Genomic DNA, 27,069 nt, shown 5'->3' with positions numbered 1-27,069 from the left:
ATACCTATTTCAGGACCACTGTAATGCAATCGTCTTCATACATGCTGACAGATGTTATGCATTCTCTTTAATGCCCTGTATTTTTCCCTCTTGTTTGATAAACCAGTATTACTACTCAAACCTACCTCTTTTTAAAGGAATATATTTAAAGAAATATAAAATGGGAAACTGGCTAATAGTAAATATGCTACAAGGGACCTCAAGATTAATATTTGAAATAATTCCAGATAAAAAAGTAAAGTATTTGTAAAACCAGTTTGGTATAAAATGGTGAACACTTGTATGTACTGATGTCTACATGCTACAAAAAAAAAAAAAAATCAAAAAAAATCAAATAGAACATAGCTTAGAATGTATCTTTTAATTGATGAATTTCTACAGTGCTACATTATTAACAATCTCTAAAACAAATATCTGAATCTGTGACTCAACAAATCTTACAATATTTGCAAATAAATAAGTTATTAAAATTATCATATTGTGTTGCTTTCCTGTCTGTGTAAACTGCTAACGATAACGCATCTCAGAAAAAATGACAACAATGAGCAGCGGCAGTGCACTTCCATTATTAAGAATCTTTAAGTACAATTCTATACATGATACGCTTAGATAAATATTTCTGTACTTACACTTTTACAAAGCCATCAACTTAAAGAACATAAAATACATTCAAGACTGAACAAAGCAAGAGAACTGTGAATAAAAGGACGACACATTTCATTTGATACAACATGGCACAGAAAGTATTGTACATTTTAGAACACAAAAGCCACTACCAGTTGTAGGCCTGAACTTGACAGCTAGCTCCTACAAGAGGGCTAGAATTATCCAACATCCAGTTTCTCCACAGTTTGTTTTGCTACAGCCTTAAGTCCACTTGCCAGACTTACTCACTTCTGTGGGCTAAGAGTTCACAAGACAGGTCGTCTCAATCTGGAAAGTCCTAAGGATGAATCACTTACTTACTTACCTTTGTAAAGGCTTCAGTCTTACTGAAGGCACTCGAGAGCCCTGGAATGGCATCAGAGGCATGCGGTACCCAGCTACTGAACCAAAAGTACCACTCACTATTTACATGTGCCATCATGAAAGCAAGTTTAAGGAGCTATCCTTGGCAAATATAAACCTGCCACTTAAACAGACTTGCAGAGCTTCACAGGTACCAGCAATACTTCAACTCACTTGAGTAAGAGAACACAGACCTCTACAGAAACATGAGGTGTTTCTTTCTTAAACAGTCATTGTAACAAACACAAAATGAAACATTTTAATGGGCTACAGTTAATCATCTATAAAAAGTGTATGTTCATGAATTCGAATTGTAAACTGGTAATAACACATTATCTCTGAGCACATTGTGAAATACACATAATAAAATACAACTTGATTTTCAGAAAAGCTTTCAACCTTTTTGTTCAAAACCACATTTAACCAATCCTTTATAAACAACTGCAGCCAGTCTGCCTGCCTGAAAATTTTGATTTATGAAGCCCTTCTGCCTAGTTGCAGAACACTCATTTGTATTAACTTCCTTTTTTTTTTTGTTTCTTTATGGCAGATTAAGTAAGAGCTGAACTCACAAAAATTGTTAGTGTAGCAACTACCTTAAATTATAATTTACTGCAATGGTTGTAATTTGTTTTCATTCGAGTTTATTTAGTAATCACATAAATATGCAAATATACACTAAAGTAAGCTGCTGTGAAGACTGCAAGTAGCACAGTCAGAGCAGTAGCTAGACCTAGATTTGAAATGCACATATTTCTTTCTGGATAAGAAAAGGTAGGTTTCCTCTGGTCACAGAAAAGGCCTCCATGGACCTCCCTGTAACTAGTCATTGCAACCTGTCCATTAACATGAACGTGACTAAATGTTACATTCAACGGGAATTAGAAGCAGCACACTGCTTCATTTCTCCAAGGTTGTTAATTTTGAACTATACTATTGAGAGCAGTGTGGCACAGCTATCTTGGCATTCCAGTATTTCAAGAAATACAGGCTTATAGATATATAGTAAAAAGATAGCTGAATGAGCAGAAAAGCCTTTTCTGTAACACATCCTTTGTGCACAGAGATTCTCCCAGCTGATCTCATGAGCTCCCTAGGCAGAAGGTATGAGAGCACACTGAACTTCCTCCCTTCTCACATCCTGCGTAGTGAGAGTTGAGAGTAATTATGTCTATCAGCTACTGTTCACAATGGCCTCAGTGATCCTTTTGGCAGCTAATGTGGAAGATGATACAATTTCTCAGCATCATATTCCTCTGCATTGCCCATGCTGGGAGGCCATGTGGCCTCTAGACATCCTGGGCAGAGCTGTGAAACAAGGCAATTCACCCAATCTGCCCCAGGACAGCCTTTCACAGTGGGAACAGTATGTGAGTGTTGGGGGGAACCTCAAGAAATCCAACTGCTTTCAGCTGGGCTTTATAAAAAGGATGGTGTGTATATGTTATTACTAATAGCGGGAAATGTCATCTGATGAAAAGGAATCTCCTTCCAAAAGCCTATTCCTATGTACTGTCATTAAAAAAGCTTCATAAGGTCATACTCTGTATTAATGCATTCCAGAAGGCATATATAGCACAAGTAAGAAAACACCTTTATACGAACAATTTGTTAAAGACTACCTCAAAACATTAAAGATGCTGATATCTGAATACATTCCTAATCTTTCATAAGCAGGAGGATTTTAATGCTTTAGAAAACTAGGAATATTGCAGAGAGGAAGACTAAAAAAGACAGGTGTCAAAAAGAAGTTGGAAAGAGAGCACCATATGAAAATCATACTTTTTATGTCCATTTAACGAGCTGATTAAATGTTTCATGATGTTATACTGAAGTTTATGTAAGCTACCTAGGATAAAATCCTGGCCCATCTGAAGTCAATAGTAAAAGGATTTTACCTGCAAATCTGACTATCTTTGAGAAGACATTAAAACAAAAGGTACACACTGAAGCTTCAGTGAAAGGCTTTAATCAAAAAAAGAAGAGGAAGAAAAGAACGTGTTGTTCTTCATTTTTTAAGTACATGCCATGTAAGCTAATCTACATGGCAATCTCTCTGGTCTATGAAATGCTGAATACAAAACTGTAAATAATTTTTAGCTTTATTTTTGTTCATTTATCATTTGGCAAGATTCTTTTGTTGCTGTAGATCACTTTCAAAATTTATTATTACCTTTTACACTGTTGCTTTATGAAAGTGCAAACCCAAGATTTTAGCAAACAGTGCTGTGTTTTTTTCATGTCACGGGTGCGAAAGGATATAAAAATAGCTCCTTGATTGATATATGATAATATCCTTAGGCCACAGTGAAAAAAGCCATAATACAGTATTATAGCACAGGTATTCCTTTTATTACAGGAATAATATCTGTGGGATACACTCATCCAATCAAGGATTTCAAAATCACATCCTTAAGGTGTCCAAAGCATTTTCAATAAATTGATAGCTATGGTCTTCAGTGAGCTGCCCTGACAGTTAGAAAAGAGACACAGAACTTAATCTAATCTTAGTTACTCATGTTTCATCACACTATTCTGCTTGCTGAGAAATATTTCTAAAAACTGCCATGATGTTCCTCATGGAAGAAAAAGCAAGTGAAGTTTATAAAACAGTACTCTAAGAACTTTGGACAAATACACTGCTAGCATGAACATGTGTAACAACTATTTTGTGATTCAGTTTTGTAGTTTAAACTCTTAATCATTTTAGCTGCATATAAAACACAGAAGTAACAAGTTAAATGATAGCACCTTGCGTGAAATTAGTTCTTAAAAATACAAAGATTACACCTTTTAAAATTGTAAGAAATACAACTATTCTATCTCAAGTCCACTACGCACCTGTCATTTAACTAATTTACATGTAGTGAAGACATGCATAAATACCACAAATTTAAGGCATGAAATGGAATTTGAAAGTTAGGGATGTAGTAAATCCTTGCTTTTTCATCAAGTTACCTCATACATCAGAAAAAGGTGTATCTACAATTTTCAAAAAAGCAGTATTATCATAGAATCATTGAAGCTGAAAATGGAAACTGCCTGTTCAAGTATGTAGTTCAAACTCTTGCCAAAGGAAGATTACTTTCCACTATTGCATCACATCTAACTTAAACCCTTCCAAGAAACTGTAGGCATTGATAAGCACTACTGTGTCATTCCATAACCCAGCTTGTTGCTCACTGGCAGGACCTTTCTCCTGATACTCATTGGCTATTTACCTTGTTTCAAATTTATATAATCAGTTCTAGTTACATCTTCACACTTAGAAAGCCTCTTCCTTTACATATATGTCATGTAACAAAAAATTACACATTCTCAAGACTCAATCTTTCTGACTTCTTTCTCACTTCAACTAATTTTTGTTACTATTCTCTGACTTTTCCAAAGACTGATTCAATTCCTCCTCCCTGATGTACCCAAAATGTAAGACCATGCTCCAGAAATGACCTTGGTAATCACAAGGAGTGTTCTGATTAACAGGTGCCTGATGCAGCTCTTCTGCATATATACTCTTCTTTTGAAATTAGTGTTGCCAGAAGCAACTCTGTTGCCTACATTATCAAGGCTTCTTATTACATGATTACATGTCAATCTTCTCTCTCTCTAAGTATCCAAGTTTCCTCAAATGCATTACATTTTCTCTGAATCTCTCAGGCTAAGTCTAATTTGTTGAACCTCTCCCACTCAGGTGTCATATAGTGTAATATCATCTGTAACTTTTATTAATCTACTGTAGATCCCTCTTGCAGATTATTGAAGGCATTAAATAGAATTAGGTCAACACAGTACAAACAATTAATGGGGAGGGAGCAATTAAAATTGCACAATGGGATGATTTAAAGCACAATTTATATTTTAAGACACTATTTCAAATATATTTTATCCCACTTAGCCACTTCTAAGAAGTTAAATATCACACTATAGCTACAGTTTCTAAATTCAAGACTATAATTTTTCTGCATACATAATTAAACGTAGAACAGGAAACATGCTGACAATCAGTCTTCCTGTGCAAACGAGTCCCATTCCAGCCACTGATCAGAGAAAGGTAGGCACATCAAATCTGCTCCTCAGCACTAACTTTTAACCAGTTAATATTATATCTGTTATTCTACATATCTTTACTATTACAAAGGAAAATACAGACAGATCTAAATTTGCACTGACAATCAAGAATTCATTTCCTTTGAAAAGTCATTATAGAATTTTATAGTATGATCATGTAATCCAAAGAATGTTGAACAACATGCTAACAGTACTTAAAACTGGAAAATTATTTAATATAAAGCTTAAATAACATTTAAGCCACTCAGTCTGTGAAAAACATCATTACCTAATTGATGCTCTCTTTTCCAGAAGACTGACTTTCAGTACAACTTATCAACTCTCCTTCTGTTCTTGATGATGACTACAGGTCATAACAGAACTTTCAGAACAAAAAGCACAGCAGCCCACCATTCCAATTCTTAAAGCTATTTGCCAACCTATTGAAAATAAGAAAATAATTTGTCTGAAGAAATGAACAATTAAAAATCAAAGTGAAACCAAGAATGAAAATGTAAGTCTGAAGATGTATTAATTGTAAAAATAATACAGTCCATGCTATTTGATGTACAGTTGTTTATTCTTGCTCCATGTTTTAAAACTTGGACTCAGAAAAATCACAGGAAGTTTTGGTTTTTTACCCTCTTTCCCCCCCCCCCCCCCATTAAAAGCACCATAGTTACACGGCTTCATTCAATCGTCCTTTTCCACAATCACTTCTCCATGAAGCACCCTTCTTCTCTGCCGCAGCATGTGGAAGTAGAGTTGTGGAAATACTTGATCAAAGCATAAAAGAAAAAAAAATTACAAAAATCACAGATCAAATAACGGAAAAATACAATTTTGCAGAATGGTGAACTGAGGAAAGATTATGGCACACTGCAGAATGTATACCCTATGTTCAAGGAACTTCCCTCCAACACTTTCTTTGTATAAGCAGGACTTAACCACTTTCCAGCAGTGTCTTAAGTCTTCAAATGTGTGCTAAGATAAGCATGTTTTCATCAAGACTGAGGAGGATACAGATTTACCCTGTTTGTGAAGTCTGAGGTGAGGAGCTTCCTCTCTCCTGGCCCTCTATAATCTATTACATTACTGTCCTGCTGATAGATTTGATCCTTATATTTAATAAATAGAAAATTGGATTTATTCCTGAAGCATTAAGTTACATAAACAATTGTAAAACTGTAAGTTATGATAGCTTAGGACATCTTTCACTCTTATAAATCTCTCCCACTGGCCTTCATGACTTCTTGTGACAAAAAAAATCAGTGTGTGTGCGTACTGTGAAAGTCGATGTTCCAGGTCAACTTCTTAAATGAATATCTTTTATGGATGCAGATCACAGACCCTTGAAACTTCAGTCTTCCTGCTCTTTAATGCCTCTCCCTAATCTCTCATCTTCTTTCTAGCTTCACTGTCCAGGTTACCTAAAATATTCTATTTTCCTAGTTTCGTCTAGCCCTGTTCATGGTGCTGTATCTGAATCAGGTTGCTTTCTTCTTGTCTATACTGCTTAGGTACCAGTGGAAATAACAGTGGAAGTGAAAGACATAGTCTCTCTAATTTTAGCTCTGGTTATAGCCAATGGATCTGTGACTTCTGGTGTCCAGAAGTACAAGGACAATCTGATTAAGACAGGGACTGAAATATGTTCAAAGAGGTTTGGGGGTGCATTCCTGTGTAAATGAAATCTTGGAGAATATTGCTTCAAGTTTTTCCCAAGCATTCTCAAACGGTGATTTTCAGAGGTGACATGTAAATGGATATTAATAACAATAAAAACAAGGCAAATCACTGGCACAACTTGCAGGACAATTTTTAAGCCATTGCTTCAGAGTGGCAGAGGCACTAGCAATTCTCAGCAACACAGCTATGTGCATTTCTGTGTATAAGCAAACAGGTTTTTTACTTTGTCCAAGTCTTAGGAATGTTTTTAGTATTTTCACTGAAACTTTTAAGACAGCTTGTGTTCTGAGGTAGATAACAGGACAGAAAATATCAGTCTATCCAATTAAAGCACAGCAAAGCTTGGAACAATAGAAAGCAGGCTTTTATAGTAGACAGTGTTCAGCAACTTTAACTACAGGAACTGTTTCCAGCATTGACAATAATTGATCATTATGTTGTTACTATAGTTAAGTAATACTTACATGGCACATAGGAGAACATGACAATAATAAGGAAGTAATAGTAGTCAAAAGAGACATTGTATTTGTTGGGAAGTCTCAGTGAAAACATTCCCGTTTTCTTCACATAGGGTAAAGCAGCATATATGGTTAGCAGTTCACCTGCAACTCCAGCAGGATACAAAATGATAAAAAAGTTGTATCTGCATTAAAAACAAAACAAAAACAAAAACAAAAAACAACTTGTGAGAAACACCCCATGAATTTAAAATTTCCTCTAGCTATCATTAGTGGCACAGCAATTACAGTAGATCCTGCAACAAAATCAAGGAGCACATCCTGATTTGGCACAGAATACCAGTTTCAGTTACTCTGGATAGAATCACTTAGGTTTACAGAGAATGCATTCTTCAGTCCTTTTATATAAAAAATACTAAAGTATCAGAATGTTTGTATGTCTTTCTAGTACTCAAGAGTAAAAAGTCCACAAATCTGTAGTCTACAATAATGTCTTTTTAAAAATTTTTCTGGTCTCGCTCCTGTTGTCACCAATAGGATTCAGAGCAGGACTGGACCCCAAATTCAGATGATCCTACATATCTTTGTCACAGTACTGCACACTGGGCCGACTCTATTATCTTTTAAGATAATGAAAATGTTGAGAAACATTACAAGCCTGTTTTACCCACTGCCACATGGGAAATCCAAATAATACCACATTTACCACTAATGGAAATAAAAAATAAAAGAAAATGAGAGTGCCAAAAACTTATCAGATCCATTTTTAAAATGGGAAAAAGATATTCAAATAAAAGTTGAAGGCTTTCCGTATAAAGAAAATGTAGTTTGAAAGCCATAGGCCACATAGGTGGTGATAAAATGAAAAACGTAACTGATTGATAGAGTTTATGCTGTCCTTAAGCACAGCGTACCATGGAGATGCAGTTTCTCCTAAAGAACAGCTCTTGAATTCATGCAGGGAACAGCAATGAGAGCTGTCACACAGAGAGAAAGGTACACTGTGTACTCCAGACAGCAGCAACCAAACATGAAACCCTCCTAGGAGCAAATGGGCTTAGAGGACTCACAGGTCAGAGAACAGGTAAGAGAGGTATAAAAAAGAACTGGTGCCATGGCCTACATACAGTTTGTCTTTATGCAGTAAAAAAACCAATCCCAAAGCAAAAATTCCAAACAAAAATTTAGAGCATACTTATTCCATTAACAACACATCTTTTACAATTATAAGCTAAAGATCAGAAACTTCCAGCTCCCTTGGAGTACTGAATTTATGCCCAGTTGTGCTGTTTGATTATCTGTAAATCTTGATGGGATGTTCTGGACTCTATGAAAAGATCATATATTTTCAAATGTTTTGTTTATACTATATTTCACCACAGTTCTCTGCTGGGAGAATGTCAGTTTTCTCTACTGTCCATTATAAGGAAGCAAAAAATCTGTCACTCAAAGACACATCAACTTGATGGCAAACCCTGTATCTGTCAATGCAGTACTTTCTGAATGCATTTCTCTTTCTGAAGCCTTCATAAAAAAATATTAATGAAACCACACCTGATTATTTTTAAGTTTACCATTTAGTGCTTAAACATAACCACACCTGCCACCTTAGGTATTAGCAAAAAGACAATGTATTATAGGAATGGACATATATATCAGACATATCAAAGAAGTGCATTAGAAGCACCAGAACTGCATTATCTATAAAATAAAAATAAAGGAAAATAAACAAACACACTTTTTTAAATAAGAATCACTTGTGCTGAAGGTAGGTTAGAGAATTTCCTTGTAACAGTGCAAGTCTGTCTGTCTTACAGATATTTTTCAAATAATGACTACAGATAACCCTACTCTTCCAGTTAAGTCTCCTGATAAACATGCAGTCTCTGTAATATGTGTGATCTAGTGACCAACCATAAGTATGCTTCAACACCAAAGCAGTTTTGACACAGAACACACTTTCTATGTGGGCTAAACTAAGTCAGTATTTAGCTTCACTACATGGAAACAAAAAAAGCTCTGATAAAGCAGAACTTCTCATACAGTAATAATATGCATACATATTGAGTGACAACAACTCCCACATTTTCAAAGATCTGAAATCCACAAAGACTGGCACAGGTGTTTAATTTTGGGTATTGCATTCAACAGCATCTTAAGGAGTCATAATGTAAGTTAAAAGATGGCTCCAAAGATGGAGGGGGGGGGAAGAAAAGTAAATGAAAACAGAGTTCAAACCATGAGACACAGAAAGCAAAGAACAAATCACACCCCAAAATCTCAGCTATTTTTGACATTTTAAACCAAGTAACAATGATCCAAGTACAGAAAGCAACCAACTTGCACTCTGCTGACACATAACCAAAGCTCGAACATCTGCTCTGCTGTGTGTTAGCTCAGCATGCGTGAAACTAACATGCACAGAACCATGAGAAACTGAAGTGCAAGACATCTCCACCTGGCCCATTTAATGAAGTATGGCAAATGGTTGAGCAGGTTGAATGTGTAGAAGGAATATCGAGTAATCTCTGTCACAGTCCATACGACCAGAAAAAGAATAACGCTCTCCTCATTCTGGATCTGCAGAAGTATAAAGAACCAACAATTTCTTCATCCTTAAGCTTCTTTTCTGTGCAAACTGTAACAGACTTTTGTTTAAGATACATGGAACAGAACTAACATCTTGTAAAGAAAGAAAATTTTGGCATAAAAGTGATATGCTGAAACCATTATCATGTACAGTTCTTTATCATATATATTTACTAATATACAGACATTTTGCAAACTGAGCAATCTTTATCCGTTATGCAAATATCAAAATATACACTTCTGTAATTAAGGATACTCCTCCTCTTTATTTTCTACCTTCATTTTCACTATGCTATCTGTCTCTCTCTTTTTATTTGTGGTTGATTTACTTGATTATTTTCATACTCCCCAAAACCGCAAAAAGAAAACAATGCTACAGAAGATATGCTCCTTTCACAGTCTGTTTTTACCCATTCTGCCCTTCACTGCTCTGTCTCCTGGACTTTCTCTTACTTTTTATCTTTCTTCTTCCTCACCACATAATGCATGTCTCCATGAAACTTTAGACAAAAGGAACTCCTTAGTGTAATTTACTAACTGGAACTTGGCCACAGGAGATCAAATTTGGCAGACTTCAGATAGTTAAGGAGCTGGAACACAGATGGATCACTAAATGAAGAGTAGTTGGTACATCAGGAGCTTTGGGTAAACTCACTCAACAGTCCCATTTAACATTATGTTCTGAGTCATTAAACTGCCTCATCGGTAGGTAGCACACCTCTCTGCTGTTTCAAAACATTGGTTCTTTTTCACTCTAAGTGAACAAATAAACAGAAGTCCCCAAATATGAAGAAGGCACATGGGGACCTATTACAAACACTACCTTCTGAGAAGAAGAATTACACGCAAGTAATTTTCTTTTCTTTAAAAGGGGAGGAATTTTGTAATACACTTCCATGCCTGAAGGCTGAAAAGCTCCAGGGATGTCTGTGAAATAAAATAAAGTAACACAAGTTTTGTTAAGATTTCAAAAAAGGGAAATTATTTTTTTAAATAAAATGCAACACGGTGACAAAGATGCATAAAATACATCTCAAAGATGCTGAAAATCCACAACTCTGTTTAAAGTCAAGAAGAAATATAAGTGCTCATCAGCGCATAAAATTGCATCCTCAATGTGTCAGTCAAAGAAGGTACACTTTTAGTGAAAGGATCTTGCCAACATCACAAAAGAGAAGGAGATATAAAAATACAACCAAACTCACAAATAGCAACACCGAAGTGCAAAGATGTCCAAACAAAAAAGCAAAGGTAAAGACAGAATTAGGTTGTTCTTAATGTCATGCGATTAGAGACAAACATTGATAAACCAAACTTGGATTCATGTCACAGTGCTAAATCCAAGCAGAAGAGCTTTAAATAAGTATGCAATGAACTCCTATCTGTTGCCTTGCAAAGCTCCAGTCAAGTAGAGAGATCTGGGTCTGGCTATTATCACTAACATGTCTCTCAGCACCTAAAGTGACCCTGCACATTCATGCCTGCTAACCAGTAACAGCGTGAAATACAATCAGACATACATTCAGATGTATTTTTTCTTGGACACGGATTGACCTACTGTACTGAAGACAGAGGAAACAAAAGAAATTATCGGATATGCTGCTAAAGATTTAATCCTCTGCTGATAATAACAAAATGGTAAAATGCAGTGCTATATTTCAGCATCCATGTAAACATTCAATATAAAAAATTTGTTAATCTTTTGAGATTTTCCTTTAAGGAAAAAATGAAAACACTTAGCTTACCAAAACAAACAAAAAAAAGCCTATTCCTTGTTAAGAAAAGCGACAGTAAAGGAAAAGATGAAGCGCAGAAAACGAGTGTTCTGTGAACTGAAACAAAGGGATTTGACAACTGAAGCAGATGCTATGATATCCCATCAGCAGAAAGGCATATGCCATCTGCTGGTGAGACAGTTTAATGGCTCAGCTTTTTAAGTTTAAAGAAATTAAGGAGCACGGACTCAAAATCCATCACTTAGTTCTTACATGCCTTTCACAGAAAGCAGACCTCAGAAACTGAACTGATGTCCTATTTACTAGCTGTAAGCAGTCTGCTTGTTTCATTCTGCTAATGAATCACTAGACTTACAATAATCACCTACAGCCAGGCAAATAAACTATCATCATTTATACAGGACCTTCAGTGTCACTGTGGCATGCTGGATGACTTGATACATTCTTCATGAAAAAAAAAAAAAAAGCAGTATGCATGCCATCAAATGTTAATATAACCATAACATTAAAATCTTGAGAAGGTTCCTAAAATAAATTGCAAAATCACAACCATGTTTATCCAGATAAATTTAATTTAAGGCATATTATCATTTAGATTAACTCAGTAAGTGCTAATTAAAGTTTTTGAAAGGGAACTGGTTACAATGCGGTAGATTTGCTGGTCAATAATAGCAGTACTCATTGATCTCGCTTAGGCAGACCACAGCCAGCACGATGCCGAAGACAGTGCTAACTCACAGCTAAAACCCAGACTCGGTCTCCTGGGTAGAAGCACATAAAATCCTGTAACCCCAACTTCCAAAATCACACTCAAGTATATAAGTATTCTCTGTAGGAATGTCATCAACTTTTAAATTGGCCTTCCTTATGAAATGAGAACTGTACAATAATAGTTTCTCCTTAAAAACAATCAAAACACGACTTGCTCACGCACATACCTGTTTTATACTGTGTGCAATGAACCACACCATGAAGATTCTTGAACTCACTTGGACCCCAGTCACAAGCACAGACGTGCGAACTATTCCTTAAAAAGAGAAACATGTTATCTCTGTTCCACAATTCACATTTTAAGTAGTTACAGGAGAAACTAAAACAAAGAACTCACCAACTGCACAGTGGACTACCTGTAAATAAAAATAAGTTAGAGGTTACTGATGTACAGTATGTCACAATCTACACTATAAACATGGCCTTTTGATATTAATATAAACCTAGGCTTAATTCTGAAGAACTGTTTTTTATTGTTTTCAGCTAACAGTCTTCAAAGGAAATACACATCAGAGCCCTGGCAACCAATGCTGTGATGGGCTCAGTATCTGATCTGTGCAAACACATGAAAGAGATCTCTTTTCCTGATTAACTGTATATATTACATATTTTAACACTTATAAAGCATTTACTTTTTCAACTAGTAAGTTTGCCTTTCATTATCTTATTCAAAGAATAATTTTGCAAGATAATGTGGAGGGAGTCATATAAGGGATGCTAAATGCATAGCAATTTTAAAATGTTCTGTATTCATTACAGGTTAATAACATTATTATTATTTTACCAATGACAGCAATGAAGCTTCAGATTTATTGTATTTTCTGGTCAGTAATGCTTAGCAAATATTCATTATTTTGACAGATTTGAGTAGAATTACTTGTTGTGTAAGTTTAATAGCATAGCAGCCTATATAGAGTTGACCACATGATTTTAACAGTTGCTTGAACTATTTTCTTGAACATACTACTATGTTGTAGGCAGATCGAGGGAAAAAAAAGTTAAAATGCAGATAGGCACTCTTTGTTGTGCCTGGGAAAAAACTGTAAGTGCTCAATATACCCAACAGTTTCATTCCAGACGTACCATAAACTGAGACCACTAGAGCATTGTTAGCAAAAGTCATATTATTTAAAGAATACTTGGCACAACTTGCACAGACCCTGTTGGAACAGATTATATGTGAATCAAGCCTGGAAATAAGCAGAAGCAGGAAAGGTACAGAAGGATAATGAGTCCAGTATAAGAAATGGAGATGGACACAAGCTATCTACTATACTAGAAGGCTGATCTGCTGACTTGAACGCCTTCAGAGATTTTGCCTTTGGAGTTAAAGACTCTCAAATTAAAGCAATTCCCAGGCTATATTTGCTTTAAAGAAATACTATAGTTCAGTTTGAAAAAATGTGCCCATTTGTTTAAATTCATCACCTTGCCCCCAAAAAAACCTTCAGTAAATAATAAAGTTATACAGACTTTAAGTACTAATGTAATATTTTGATACTAAATCCAGGTTAATAATGTGTTTTGCTTATGATATGCAGTATCCAGTAAAGCAAACTTCTGTTTAAAATTTACCTCAAGCAAAGCAAATGTCTGGAAAAATTTAAGCGTCTTTTGAATGCTTCTGAATAAGCCTCTGTGTGTTCCTTTCTGTATATAAAACCGTGCCATGGCAATACCTAATACCAGCCACCTACAAAAGAAAGAGAATGGATACATTTCAAATTAGAATTCTAAAAATATCCATCCACCATAAATAATTTAGTAGAATATTTTCTTACAGAATATCTTTGGTTCTTCACTTGTCAGTGTTCTTAGATTATTAAAAATATCTTTAGACATAAATATTATATAATTTTATGTAAACATTACACTCTTTTATCTCTTTAATTGGAGAAGGATAGAGAATGACTTGTTTACCTTCAGAGGATTGACTTGAAATGATGATGAGGACCCCCCAAAAGCCATGGGTCCATCAGAGTTTTCACTAGCAGTGACTACATATTTTTACAATTAAATCCTCATGCATCTTTACTGTGAATTACTGTTATTGGAAAACACATGATGAACTTGGCACTGAAGCCATTGTTATGGGTCACAGGTACATATAAAGAAAGGACTGGAACCTATGCACATCATTTTTACATTTCTCATGACATCTAAACTCACAATTGTCAGAACTGACTAGTGATCTCAATGCTTCTACTTGTGATTGTCCAAGTGAAGTTACCATTACGATTCAGTTTTCAAAAGTGTTGAGAGCTTATCTTTGAAAACCAGACTCCACAGTGCTGAAGGATGAGTGCTCTATGCTCCCAGCTTTCAGAGGCAGGTATATTTAACTAGCACATTTGATGGCATTTGCTAATTTTTTTATTTTTTGAAGTAAACTGATCACCAACTGATAACCCTTCCAATGTGAAAGAAAGTAACAGTATCTTTTAATCAATCTGGAATTTGAAAGAAAACTTATATTGACATCTCAGATGGAAAACGAGACTAGAAGAAAACCCCAACCTTCTAAACTGTGGTGGGTTGATCCCCACCACCCAGCCCAGACAGACCCAGAACAATAACCCAAGGCATGTGCAATTCCTTCCACATAATAAGCCATGTTTCTATAGTTAAGATTTTCCAAATGGTGCACTATATATTCCATCCTTAATGCAGAGCTGTAGCACATTCTCACAAACATCATGCTAGCTAGATGCCTTGAAACTTCAGGTTTTGATGCATGATGACTAAGTACAAAAAATTCTTTAACAGAGAGTTACAGGAATAACCAGAGCTATGGATGGCTATTTTAAGAGTTAAAATAAAGATACAAAAATTACAATAACTCTAGCCTAACTTCTTGTCTGATGATATTGGGAGCAATTACTCTGTGCTTTCACTCTACATAAAGCCATAGCAAGCATGCTGAAAAATACTCAGAGACAGATTCAGAGAGCATATAAACATTCAGAGAAATATTTATATAAACACTTGGATAAATATTTAACACATCTCCTGTTCTTATACCCTTCCCTAAGCATAAGGTATTGGCTAGTATCAGAAACAGGGCACAAGGAAATACTGATCTTCGGTCAGACCTGCTATGCTGTAAGGGCATGAGAGTCGCATGGATCGTGACAGCCCTCTGTTCACCTCGGATGGCATGTGCTTCAGTATCAGCCCCTTAATGCTTACACACGGTGGCCTCCGCTATGCTGTCACTTGGCACAGCCCATTCCAGCACTTCGTGACAGCATTTCAAACTCACAGAGAGTTTAGTCAGGCTTCCCCACATGGAAGGAACCATTCCCCTCCTTGATCCCTTCTACTTCAAGCCCATTAATCCAATCTGCCAGAGCGCCAAAATTTGCCCCCATAGGCGTTACTTAGGTTTTATAACAGATTTTAAATCTGAGTGCATTAATATGAGGTTGCATCCCACCACTGTGGAAAAGAGAAATTATTGGAATACTAGTGTTAGTCCTTCACAGTGAAGCTGCCCTGTTTTCTAGTGAAGTGTTTGACAAGAAGAAGGTGACAGAGAGTTTACACCCAGCTGGCAGTTCGAATGGTGACAGCGACAGCTCTGTCCCAACCCTAGCCCAAGAAGTCATAATACATCTAATCTAACATGGCATTTTCTGCATTTCATTCTGTAGCAAAAGGGTAGCAAACAGAAGTCATCTTGGACTACACTCAGAAGCAAAGACTGCAAATACATCTTTCTTAAATAATTTTTTATTTGGACATGAATTTCTGTAAATTGATTTATTTAGTTGTCAGGGTCTTTGACTCTGGATCTCAGGAAAGCTCTTGTACTCAGTATTGCAAATTGCTGGGAAATGGAAAACACCTTCCATAATAAAGGTAGCATTTCCAGCTGGGACTTCCAGTAAGATTGGGTACTGATCTGTCACTGGGTACTGATCTGCCCTTTTCGTCCCTTAAACGTTTGTTAGAAAGAAAGATAAGCCACAATTTTTAGTAGATTGTTAACATGCAGTAATTAACATGCAGTAATTAACATGCATGTTTATTAGGTTGTTAACATGCAGTAGTATATTAGTTTGTTAAAATTCTAGAAACACTTTGCTGTATTACACTCTCTGGGCAAATACACTGTGCTTGTTACTTATTTCTCCCATGCAGTGGCCCTGCCAAATATTGCTCTATTTCAAATGTTTATTTTTCTCCTACATTGTATCCATAAAAGATTATAAGAATTTGTTTATATCTCTTATTTCTCTGTTTCCACATAAAATATGCAGCTGTGCATGTCTTAATCCCTTTTGATATTACTGGAAGACAGGAGAGACAAAGTGGGAGATTCTGAACCAGCACCTAAGGTCAAAACAAATATGGTTCGATAATCTTCTACAGATATATAAAAGTCAGTGCAAGAGTCAGTGTTCATTAGCAAATTCACACATGGAGCACGAGGCTGGGAATTCAATGAAGTAACATTAACCTGCCAGCTAGAAAAAAAATAATTACATTGAGTAAAAGCACTTTTCAAAAGTCAGGCACTGCCGCACTATATGAACAGACTTGAGTATATGTTCAAGACTCACAGATGCTAGTGAGCACAGAGCCATTACGATTGTATTCCTGGCTTTCTGCATTGATGCTTGAACTCCTGCTTCAACTGCAGCGTATCAGTTTTGCTCTATGGGATTCAAAGGGCAGGGTTCACCCACTGGTAACTAAGGTAAAACTGTTCTTGTGATGAATGTCAGCTTACAAGTTATAAAATTGCTTGTTCTTAGTTTTCTTTTATGCGTGTGGAAATTAGTAGCTTGGGGTTTTTTCCCCCTCAAGAGTTAGTGAACAGGACAAATTTTCAAGTGAAAATATGTGCTTCAAGCACTAACAGCATAAATCTGAGTGCTCTTAAAATTCAGTACCCACTTTCCCCACAGCAGACCACGGCCGCACGGAGCACCGGCTCAGGCGAGCCCCGGGGCTGTACGGTTCTCCCCGCTACCCATCCCTGCGTGCCCGCCGGCGCTGCAGACCACGCTCGGCTACGGGAACATCTGCCCCGCGGGGAGCCGGTGCGGGCTCTGCTCTCTCTGACCCAGGGCTCACGGACCTGAACGAGCCGCCCCGCACGGCAGCCCGGGGCGTGAGCTCACACTCGGAACAGCCCGGTCGGATCAGCCCGGCCGAGTCCCAGCGCCCCTCCGCGCCAGCAGCCCCCAGGACACCGAGGGCCACTTTGGCGTCCCCGCTCCCGGCGAAGCGCGGGGACCGGTCCGGAAGCGGGCGGCGGTGCCGTGGGACGCGGCCCGCGCGGCTCCCCCGCCCGGCATTCCTGTCCCGGCTATACTTAACCTCTGCGGCGGGCTCGGGGTGACGCGCTGGCGGCTGGCAGCGCTGCACCGTATTAGGCAATGCCCGGCAGGCGAGGGCTAGGCCCGCTCCCCGCGGCTCCCCCGCGCCCCCGGCCCGGCTGCCCTCCGCCGGCACTCCCCGGGACCCCGCCTCGCCTCAGCCCCCCGCACCCGGCTCCCGCCGCCCCGCGCTGCCACGGAGGCGCCGCGCTGCCGGCCCCCGGCGTGCCCGCGGCCGCTTACCCCGCGGTCATGGCGACGTTGTAGAAGATGAGCCAGGCCGTGGCCAAGGCGCCCAGCCTCCTCCTCTTGCCGCTCTCCTTCTCCTCCACCGCGCCGTTGCCGCCTCCGTCCTCCTCGCTGGACGCCATGGTCTCGCCGTCCCGGCAGCGAGGCGCACACCCGCGGGGAGGAGGGGCTCCCTCCGCGGCGGGGCTGAGGCCGCGCTGACAGCCGGACTTCGCGCTGTCCCTCACCCCATCCGTCTTCCTCGGGGGCCGCTGCCTGCCGCCAGCCGCTCACATGGCGCAGCGCTCCTCCCTCCTTCTCCCCGCAGGGGCTCCTCGGCCTCCCGGTGGGCAGGGCCCCGGCCCCGGCCCTCAGACACGGCCCCCAGGAGTCACGGTGCTGTTGATGCCTGAGGAAGCCCTTGCCGGTTGGTGCCGCGTCTCCTGCCTTGCTGGTGATCATCAGGCATAGCCCACCGCCAGGAAAGAAGCAGAAAATACCGCAGCTCTTAGAAACACAGCCATGTGCGTCTGAAGTTGAACATCTGTGAGTCTGGCTGGGGGCCGACTGGTGGAAATATGCACAGTCTCCCACCTAGAAGGGCAGAGGGCCAACAGTTACCCCTCAGGGCGACCTCGGAGAGAGGACACCTCCCAGTCTGGTAGGTCCCCATAAATACTACCCTCAATACATACGGAGCATTAAGGCCCACCCCTGAGAAGGGGGAAAATGTCTTCCTAGGTCCTGAAGAGATCCCAGTGGCAGACTGAAGGATGACATCTGGATATGCACGTTGTCTCTTAAGTCTGCTCCCCATGTACGTGCACAGGGAGCATTGCTGGGACCAGCTCTGGAAGGGCTGGCAGCCTCAGCCTGAGCTACACTGCTGTGACGTGGCCCTTCAAAGGTGAAGGCTGCATCTGCCATCCTGACACCTGGCTCCTACTGCGCTAGCCCTGGGATGCTGTTCACTACTTTGGGCAGCATGCATGTAGCCTTGGGCTCCTTATTTCCACAGCTAAGCATGATGAGCATGGCCACTCAGCCAAAACACCTCGAATGCCAACATATACAGACAGAAGAATTCCAAAAGTGCGGCAGGATATGTCTTGGAAGTGCTACTTCTTCAGTCCTAAAAGATTTCAGGAGTCCAAGTCTACCTGCTTTAGTGTGGGGTAGGTCATATCTCTGTTGAAAACACCTAGATGGTCTCGGTTCATGGGCGAAGGTAAAAGACAGTAGATGTGCCATACAAAAAACTTAGTCTCTCTCCCTCTCCTCACCAAAGCACACAAGCAGATGTTCAGCTGTCACCCTCAAAATACACACCCACTGGCAACAGCAAAATGAGTAGCTGGCAAAACAGCACCATGTATATGCTAGTAAGATTATACAAAGTGCCGATATTATATATACACAGATGCTTTTCATGTCCAAGTAGTCATAAACATAACCTAGTTTGGGAATCATATAGTTAGAAAATCCAGACAAAAGAATTTAAGAATTTACACATGGGATTGAATGGTCTAATTGAGAAGTTTTGCCAACCTCGGGCTTCAGAGGAAAGTGCAAGAAACTATGTAGTGAGCAAATATGGGATAATCTGAGCCTAAATTTAATCTAAATGCAACTGTGGTAAATTGGTTTAAACTCCGTAGCTTTCAAAATATTTTCTATATTTACATTTTAATGCTGGGTATTCCTGCTATCTTACTTACACCTTTTTTCCACTCAAATTTTACTTTTCTTTTCAAACCTTTCTGGCTTCTTGGCTTTGTCAATGCAGTGTTTGTTGAAATGGGTATCAGCAATTAACCATCTGGTATGTGTAAAGTGCTTTTTGTCTCATTTGAATTTGCCAACTTATGACTTAACTGATGAAGACTTTCTAATTTTAGATTATGCTACATGGAGGAAGGCATGAGCTGATCCTGGTTCTTAGTATTAGTTGTAATTTTTTAATACTTTTAGCTATCCTTTACATTTCTCTCTTGAGAGTCTTCAAAAGCAGATTTGAGGGAACAAATCCTGTTTTCTTTCTGAAGCAAACATTTTCCATTTTTAAATCCCTGCTTGGATGTTTTCCATGCTTTTGCATGGAATCTTTTGAAGTTCAATATATTCTCATTAGGATTCTGTATTATTTTCCTTCCCACTATTTATTTGCTCACACTTTCTGATTTTGGATGCACAAATTATCTGTAATGATGATCAGGTTTGTCTTCAATTGATTTAGTCAATTAAGAAATTATTAGTGAGGATAAGTAGCTCAATGGTTTTGCTTGAACACTGTGGTTTTTATTAAAGAGCATGCAATTTCTCTTGCTATCACAATGCCCGTTCACCCAATTGACGAGAAATGTGTAAATATCCTCATAATCCTTTTTGGATTTGAATAAACTAAACATTTTGTTTCATTTGCAAGTTTTGCCATCCCACACTTGTCTACGTTTCCCAACTGCTTATGTATGTATTAAGCACAAAACTTATTATAGAACTTTCATAAACACCCAACTGCTTTCCTTTTGCCATAATAAAGAAAACTTGCTCTTTGCTTCTGTTTCCCATGTTTTGATCCATGGGGATATTTTGTTCCTTAATCTACAACTACTTCATACCCTTGGCAGTTCCTGTATGATCGTTTTTCAGCAGTGTTTTCAAAATGTGTTTGTTGTGTTGATAATTTTTTTTTTTTTAATTTGTTTTTGTAGTTACATGTTCCAGGAATTGCAATATATTGGTTGAAATGTAATTTCCTTTTCATAAGTATTCTATTGTTATTCTTTTAATAATTTACTGTGTGTGCATCTGTGGTTTACTAGTCTTTATTTTCTGAATCACAGTAAGATTCTTTATTTAGATTTGATAAAATGACAGCTATTTCCAAAGCATTAAGTACAGTATCTGTGCTTAATGAGACATACTGCGCTTCTATAGTGGCAAAATTAGTTCAGCTGATATTTCAGCTTTGGCTAGCACCGTATGATTCATAGGACAGATTTTGTCTACATACAGAAATGTAATCAATGGAACTGAATAGGCTTATACATTAATTGCATTACCTAACTAATATTTTTTTAATCAGTTATGACTGGCTCATCAATTTAGCTCAACTTTGCTGTTATTTAAGTACAGTCTGAAACCAACCTTCCCAATAAATTCTAAGGTAGTCAGATCAAGGTCTTCTGTATTGTAGGTGAGCACATCATTATGTTTCATATTCATTCTCAACTTTCACAGGCAGTTCTCCTTTATTCTCTCCTAGAGAACAGGCAGTTCTCTAGCTCCAAACCATCAACATTGCTATACTGTTATTGCAGAAAGGAGTGTTTTCCTGGCCTGCTTCATGATTGATATTATCAACATGTACTTATCTTCTAGGTGCCCATTGCACAAGTAGCTATTCAATACCTTAGAAAGCTGAATGTACTTTATTTCCAATCTATTTCCAGAAATATGAGGTGAAGCTTTTATGAGAATTATTTTCTCATGCAGTGTTTTATAATGATTTTGTTGTTGTTACAAAATTTACCTATCCAGTATGGAACATTTCTATGAAATGAAAAGTTGTAGTGTGCTGAAAATCATATAATGACCTATCAGCTTCACTATGCCAGGGGAAGGTTATCTACTATGAAATGCTGCAAGAATTACTTACTATGAGCCCTGCAGAATCACGAGATTGCCTTTATACTTCAGAATAGTTAAATGACAGATGATGATTTAAAATTCTGAGGAAGGAAAATGTGTTAAGAAAATGAACAACTTAAATTTTGCTTGTTCTTCTGCCATGTCTTCACTTAATGTTCCCAACACACTTTGCAAGAACAAAGTGTTTAGACAACAGACATATATAGTACTTGCACACTATTTTAGGTTTATGGTATGTAGTAATCAGTGAGGTATTCAGGGATAAATGCAAGTAAACAGAATTTAGCTGTGTCTAAATTGAACAACACATTGTTTACACACTTTTGTGCATTCATTCAGGTGTGGTTATCTATTATTTTATTTACTATAGGAACAGAGCAGAAGGTGCATTCAAAAGACATGGTATAGAGTGGGTTGAAGACCCAAACTCAGTGTGCTTTTCACTACAATAGACTAATTTGACTCTGTACAATAATTATTTTATTTATGGGATATTTTGCACTATAGCACAGTTTAAGCAACCTGATATTATATTACATTGCTACCTTGGATAGATTTATGTATTGACCAGTCCCACAGACTGTCATCTGTGCAGCCAGCACCTTTGCACACAGCAGACTGGCTGTATCAGGAAGCTAACTCCACTCTCATGTTCTAATTCTACAGATACATATACAAAAAGCTCAAAACTTAAAATTAGTACCATTAATTTAAATGGTACTGTTCACATTAGTAAAATTAAGTATATGTTGAAAATGAAATGCTAGCATAAGATGTTCTTAAATTCCTTTCCCAATATTATGCAATAAATGTAGTATTTTTCATAAATAAAGATTTGCAACCTTGCCAACAGATATCAGGCATATTTTTCACAGGGTTTCACAAAACACACTTCAATAATACTAGAAATACCTTCTGATTTTCAGTACATTTCAGTGGTAGCTTGTTTCTATGAGCACTACAATGTCTGTGGAAGAGACTGTTTCCATTATTAGTTTCAGAGCACACACAATCTTTGCTTGTTATTTAGTCTTATTTCAAGGACTTGAGTTAAGGGCTCTTTATCAAGGGAGTAGTGTTCCAATCTAACTCCCATTATGGTCAGTGGAAGTATTTCTATTTTCCTTCTTAGAAGAGTGGTGGAGAGCAAAAAGATTAATTTTAACCTCATCATTGGTTGAAAACTGGTCTGAGTTATCAGCAAGAAAAAGTGACCATATTGGGTGCAGTCAGTTTGGCCGTGCCGAGAACAGGTGTTCATGCCAAAAAAAGCACTAGGACAAGTGGTTCCCCATGGCAGCGTCAGGAAGCTGGCACAGTGGGATGCTCCTGCCAGCATCCCCAGGGAAGGCCAGGCACTGAGGTGGCTGGTTCCAGCAGCTTCCAGATTATCTGCTTCTTACAGCTCTATCACCATACATCACTATAAGCTTACTAAAGCAAACAGTATAAGCCTATTTTTGTGTTTGACTCGTTATCTAAAATCATTTCACAAAACTGCAGTGTAAACATATGAAGTATTACTTCATGTGAGTTAGTTTGCAAATACTGCCTTGAGGACAGAAAGACTGAGGAAGATATAAGCCCTTTCTTCTGACATCTATATATGCAAATATCAACTAGAAAGCTGCATGTTACAATTTTTAATGTGGTAAGGGCAAAATGAATTGTTTTATAAAGTTTACTATTTGGATACTTGCCTACTTCTAATGTTACATGGATTTGAGAGAACTGCAGCAATATACTTCATATAATTCTACTTGCAGACTTAATAAATATTAAGGCCAAAAAGGGCAATTAAATAATTTTAGGCTGACTTCTTGTATAACAGAGGACATCAGACTTACCGTATTGATGTTTCATATAGTCTCTCTATATAATAAAGAATATGAATACTGTAAGTAAGCCATGTAACTTGGACACTTGCAAAATTCTAGGACATGTACAGTAAGATTATAGATGGGAAGTAAATCACTGTAGTCCAGTACTTAGAACATTTACATGTGACCTGTGACTGGGATAAATTTTGTCTCAGTCATATCACTGTATTGTTATAGAATCATAGAATCATAGAATCGTAAGGGTTGGAAAGGACCTTAAGATCATCTAGTTCCAACCCCCCTGCCATGGGCAGGGACACCTTGCCCTAAACCATGTGGCTCAAGGCTCTGTCCAACCTGGCCTTGAACTCCAGGGATGGAGCATCCACAACCTCCCTGGGCAACCCATTCCAGTGCTTCACCACCCTCACTGTAAAGAACTTCTTCCTTATGCATTACAGCATCTTGTATACAATCCAAAACATCTTGTACTTGCCCTGTCAAAGACAAAAGCTGTGATTAAATGGACTGCTGGCACTTTATCTATTCTGAACCTTCCTCTTTTCCTTTGATTTTCTTTTCTGCCCAGCTTCCAGTTTTGAAAGCAGTGTACACAGTGAACTATAATGAAAACGCAGTTAAAATAGAGATCAGTATGACTGATCCCTGAGACAACCATTGGTCTTTGTATCACCCTCCTTGTTAAAAGTGTACTGGCCTGACTTTTTCCTGGAGTTATACACCTTACCTTTACAGAACAGCAGCTACCAAACTAATATGTCCTAAAATAAATGGCCATGCCAAATGCAGTAGTCCTCCAGTGAACTGGAAGTGCAGTGGCCTTCCCCTCCATGGCCATAATGTTTTTGTCTTCCTCTTAAGAAACATGCTTGTCTAATGCAGATGTGTGTCAGATGAGGGACTGTAATAAATATTAGAACTTCCCTAGAAGATTGTAATTTATAAGCTTCTGTGTCTAAGTAGTCTTTCCTACTGGAAGACTATAAAAAAATGAATCATTGTATATCATCAGAGTCTGTAACTAACCTTGGTGGGGGTAAACCCTTGTCATAATTTAAAAAAATAAGTAATAAATTATATAAATTGTTAACAAAATTAAAGTTACTTAAGCAAATTTAGAAGTATGTCACTTTTTTTAAATCCAGGAAGTGAGTTGCATTGGCAGTTGAATACATGTCTTTTATCTCTCAGCAATATCTGAACAATGGTATTATGGCAAAAAATGAAGTGTGCAAAGAAAGAGGTGTCCTTACTGATCATCTGAGACTGTTTATTTTGGACAAAAGTAGCACATATTTTTAAAAAACAACCTACTTAAAACTTGCTATAAGGCTGGCTGGAGACAAGCCCTAAGTCAGACAACTGTTGGGTAAAGCTTCTTTAGGAAATCAAGAGAGTCAAGTCTGTTGCAGAGGCCATCTTCGGAATGAGGTCTGAAATAGAACAGATGAGCGACCCCCAGGTCAGGCCAGTTTTTCTTGACCCAGGCTGGTGGAGTACAGTCCCCAGCCATGCCTTCCTGCCTCTTTACTTGCTGGGATCTAGTGGCAAGGTGAGTCAGATAAGTGACATGATCCAACAGGGAACTTTCTGCAGTGAGGTAGTTTTCAGCTGGATCAGCTGATTGTGCAGCCGCAAATGAATTGGATCAAATTCCAAATCTAATATGAGAAATGTGGTGGCAGCACATAGTTGTGGGCACAGGGAGTGCAGCGTTGCTACATTATCAGCTGTAGTTACCCTGAAATTAGATGCAATGTGACACTGTACCTTTGAACTAGATTCCTTACTTTTAGATAGCTAACTTAGGCAACCAAAGTCCCATTTCAAATGCAGTAGGAAATACTACAAACATTCTGAACTACATCCAACAAAGGAAGCTTAACACACCTTTTTTTAAACAGCATACTCATCACACAACTCACACATAAGGTGGAAAAGCTGGTTTCCGTAGCCACCTGTGTCTGACAGGGCAAACCCCACACTTGGTGGCTGACTGCTCTAACCACCACTCTTTGCTGTGCCTTGGAAGAATGCTAGAGCCGTGGGACAGGGAAAAGAGGGAGACATGATATAATACAGAGTATTCAAAGGACTCCTGTACTTCACACTGTGTTAAACAGAAAAAAGAAGTTATAGAAACAAAATATGAGCCATGACTACAGAGTCCCAGGATGCTCCCTGAGTATAGACTCACCCTTTTCAAAATGTTGAGTAGGGTGTTGCCTGGCAAGTGAAGTTGGGTGGGAATCCTTTCAGGCTGAAGACAGTCCAAAACCCTAGTTCCCCACATCTCTTATTTGCTCTTACTGCAGGACTACTGCATAAAAGCTCTGCCTGTTTTGAAAGGATTCTTACAATTAATTTTTAAACCTATCAGGAAGGGATGAAAAAGAAAGGGATAAAACAGGCTCCAAGAACATCTACCATATGTCTTTTGTGCACATAATGGGGGCTGATGAATGGTGAGGAGGTAAAGCATCCTCTGAGAGTATCTAGCAGATGTCATTGAATTGAGGTGGAATCCAAAGAAAACACGCAATTCCTTAAAAATAGTCAGTCCTAAGCAATAGATCACTGCTGACCTGCATCAGCTGCTGAAAATTGTTGCTGTAGAAAAGGAAAGAAGCAAAAGTGGAGACCGTGGAAAAAAATTTAGTAAAGTAAGGAAGTGGCTAGCAACTGTAAATCCCTGTGAGAAGAGGCTTGGTGTTCAGTTTTCATTGGATGTGTCAGAACTCTGCCTAATGCATGCAATCACATTCATTATTGAGCATGGTTAGTGCTATTGATTGCACCTAGTGCTTCTGCACTGCAAACAGCAGTAGCACCCTTTTTATTTCTTGTTTGCACTCTTCTGGTGTGCCCATATTGCTCTTTGAGATGCGCCTCACGTGTGCATGTGCTCTCTTTTGCTTGATTTGTGATCCAACTAGTTCAGAGTAATTAAATAGTATTAAAAGTCCTTAGGGACAATGACTAGTTTTTTATGTGACAGCAGAAATAGGCAGAACGTGTCATATTCAATGAGTCAAATTATCATGGGACACACCCCATTGGAGCCAACAAGATACTCGTACAAAGCAAAGCAGCAAGATACAACCTCACAACCAAAGGCCACAGAATGAATAGTCAAGGCCCTGTGAACAGCTGATAGCTACTGATTGCAGCAGCATCTAACCACGGAGAAGTGGTCAGGCTCCCATGCCACACTGTGAAAGATGCCATCATAGCCACCACCCTGCATCTTTGTGGTCAGGCCACCTACTTCAGAAGCATGACAGCATCCATAATTAAAAGACTCTGTTAGCCCGATGCATAGGGAAGCTCTGAAAATTTTCTTTACGGAGCAAACATGTCTGGACTCGAAACCGACTCACCTCCTACCTCGGGAGGCACGAAAGAGCTCACCAGAACTAGATAAAACAACCGCCGCTTTGAGCTGCCATACCAGCCCCAACGGCCCGGCCTGGGGTCGCAGGGGCGGTGCCTCCGGGAGCAGGGCGGCAGGCCAGGCGGAGCGTCCATCCGCGCACCTGCCGAGCGTGGCGGGGGCCTGCGGAACGGGTCTTCGGGGCCCTCTCACCCGCCGGCCCGCGCCCCGGGTTCTGCGCTGCTGCCGCTGCCGCCGCCGCCGCCGCCGCCGCCGCGGGGCAGGCCGGGTGCCGGAGCCGGGTCCGGGTCACCAGGCACTAACCAGCGTCGGCAGCGGGGCCACCCCGGT

At 39.0% G+C, this 27,069-nt stretch overlaps 1 protein-coding gene across 5 annotated transcripts; it reads right to left on the bottom strand.

Annotated features, from left to right (window-relative positions):
* Positions 1 to 342: 342 nt before the first annotated feature.
* Positions 343 to 26,906, bottom strand: HACD1 (3-hydroxyacyl-CoA dehydratase 1). Of its 5 annotated transcripts, none has more exons than XM_030485479.1 (9): positions 26,726 to 26,906; positions 17,869 to 18,447; positions 13,874 to 13,991; positions 12,636 to 12,654; positions 12,466 to 12,554; positions 9,661 to 9,782; positions 7,209 to 7,387; positions 5,730 to 5,831; positions 343 to 5,495 (listed from the first exon to the last, which is right to left on the bottom strand). In XM_030485479.1, the coding sequence occupies exons 2-8, from the start codon at positions 17,994 to 17,996 to the stop codon at positions 5,749 to 5,751; spliced, it is 738 nt and encodes a 245-aa protein (XP_030341339.1). In that variant the 5' UTR covers positions 17,997 to 18,447; positions 26,726 to 26,906; the 3' UTR covers positions 343 to 5,495; positions 5,730 to 5,748. The 5 variants fall into 5 exon arrangements, 4 of the variants coding, with proteins under 4 accessions (XP_030341339.1, XP_030341348.1, XP_030341321.1 ...); XM_030485488.1 differs by having other exon boundaries at positions 5,739 to 5,831; XM_030485461.1 differs by lacking the exon at positions 343 to 5,495 and having other exon boundaries at positions 5,717 to 5,831.
* Positions 26,907 to 27,069: the final 163 nt, after the last annotated feature.

Source organism: Strigops habroptila, chromosome 1 (assembly GCF_004027225.2).
Source record: "Strigops habroptila isolate Jane chromosome 1, bStrHab1.2.pri, whole genome shotgun sequence".
Classification (NCBI taxonomy): domain Eukaryota; kingdom Metazoa; phylum Chordata; class Aves; order Psittaciformes; family Psittacidae; genus Strigops; species Strigops habroptila.
This window is presented reverse-complemented; position numbering and strand designations above follow the sequence as displayed.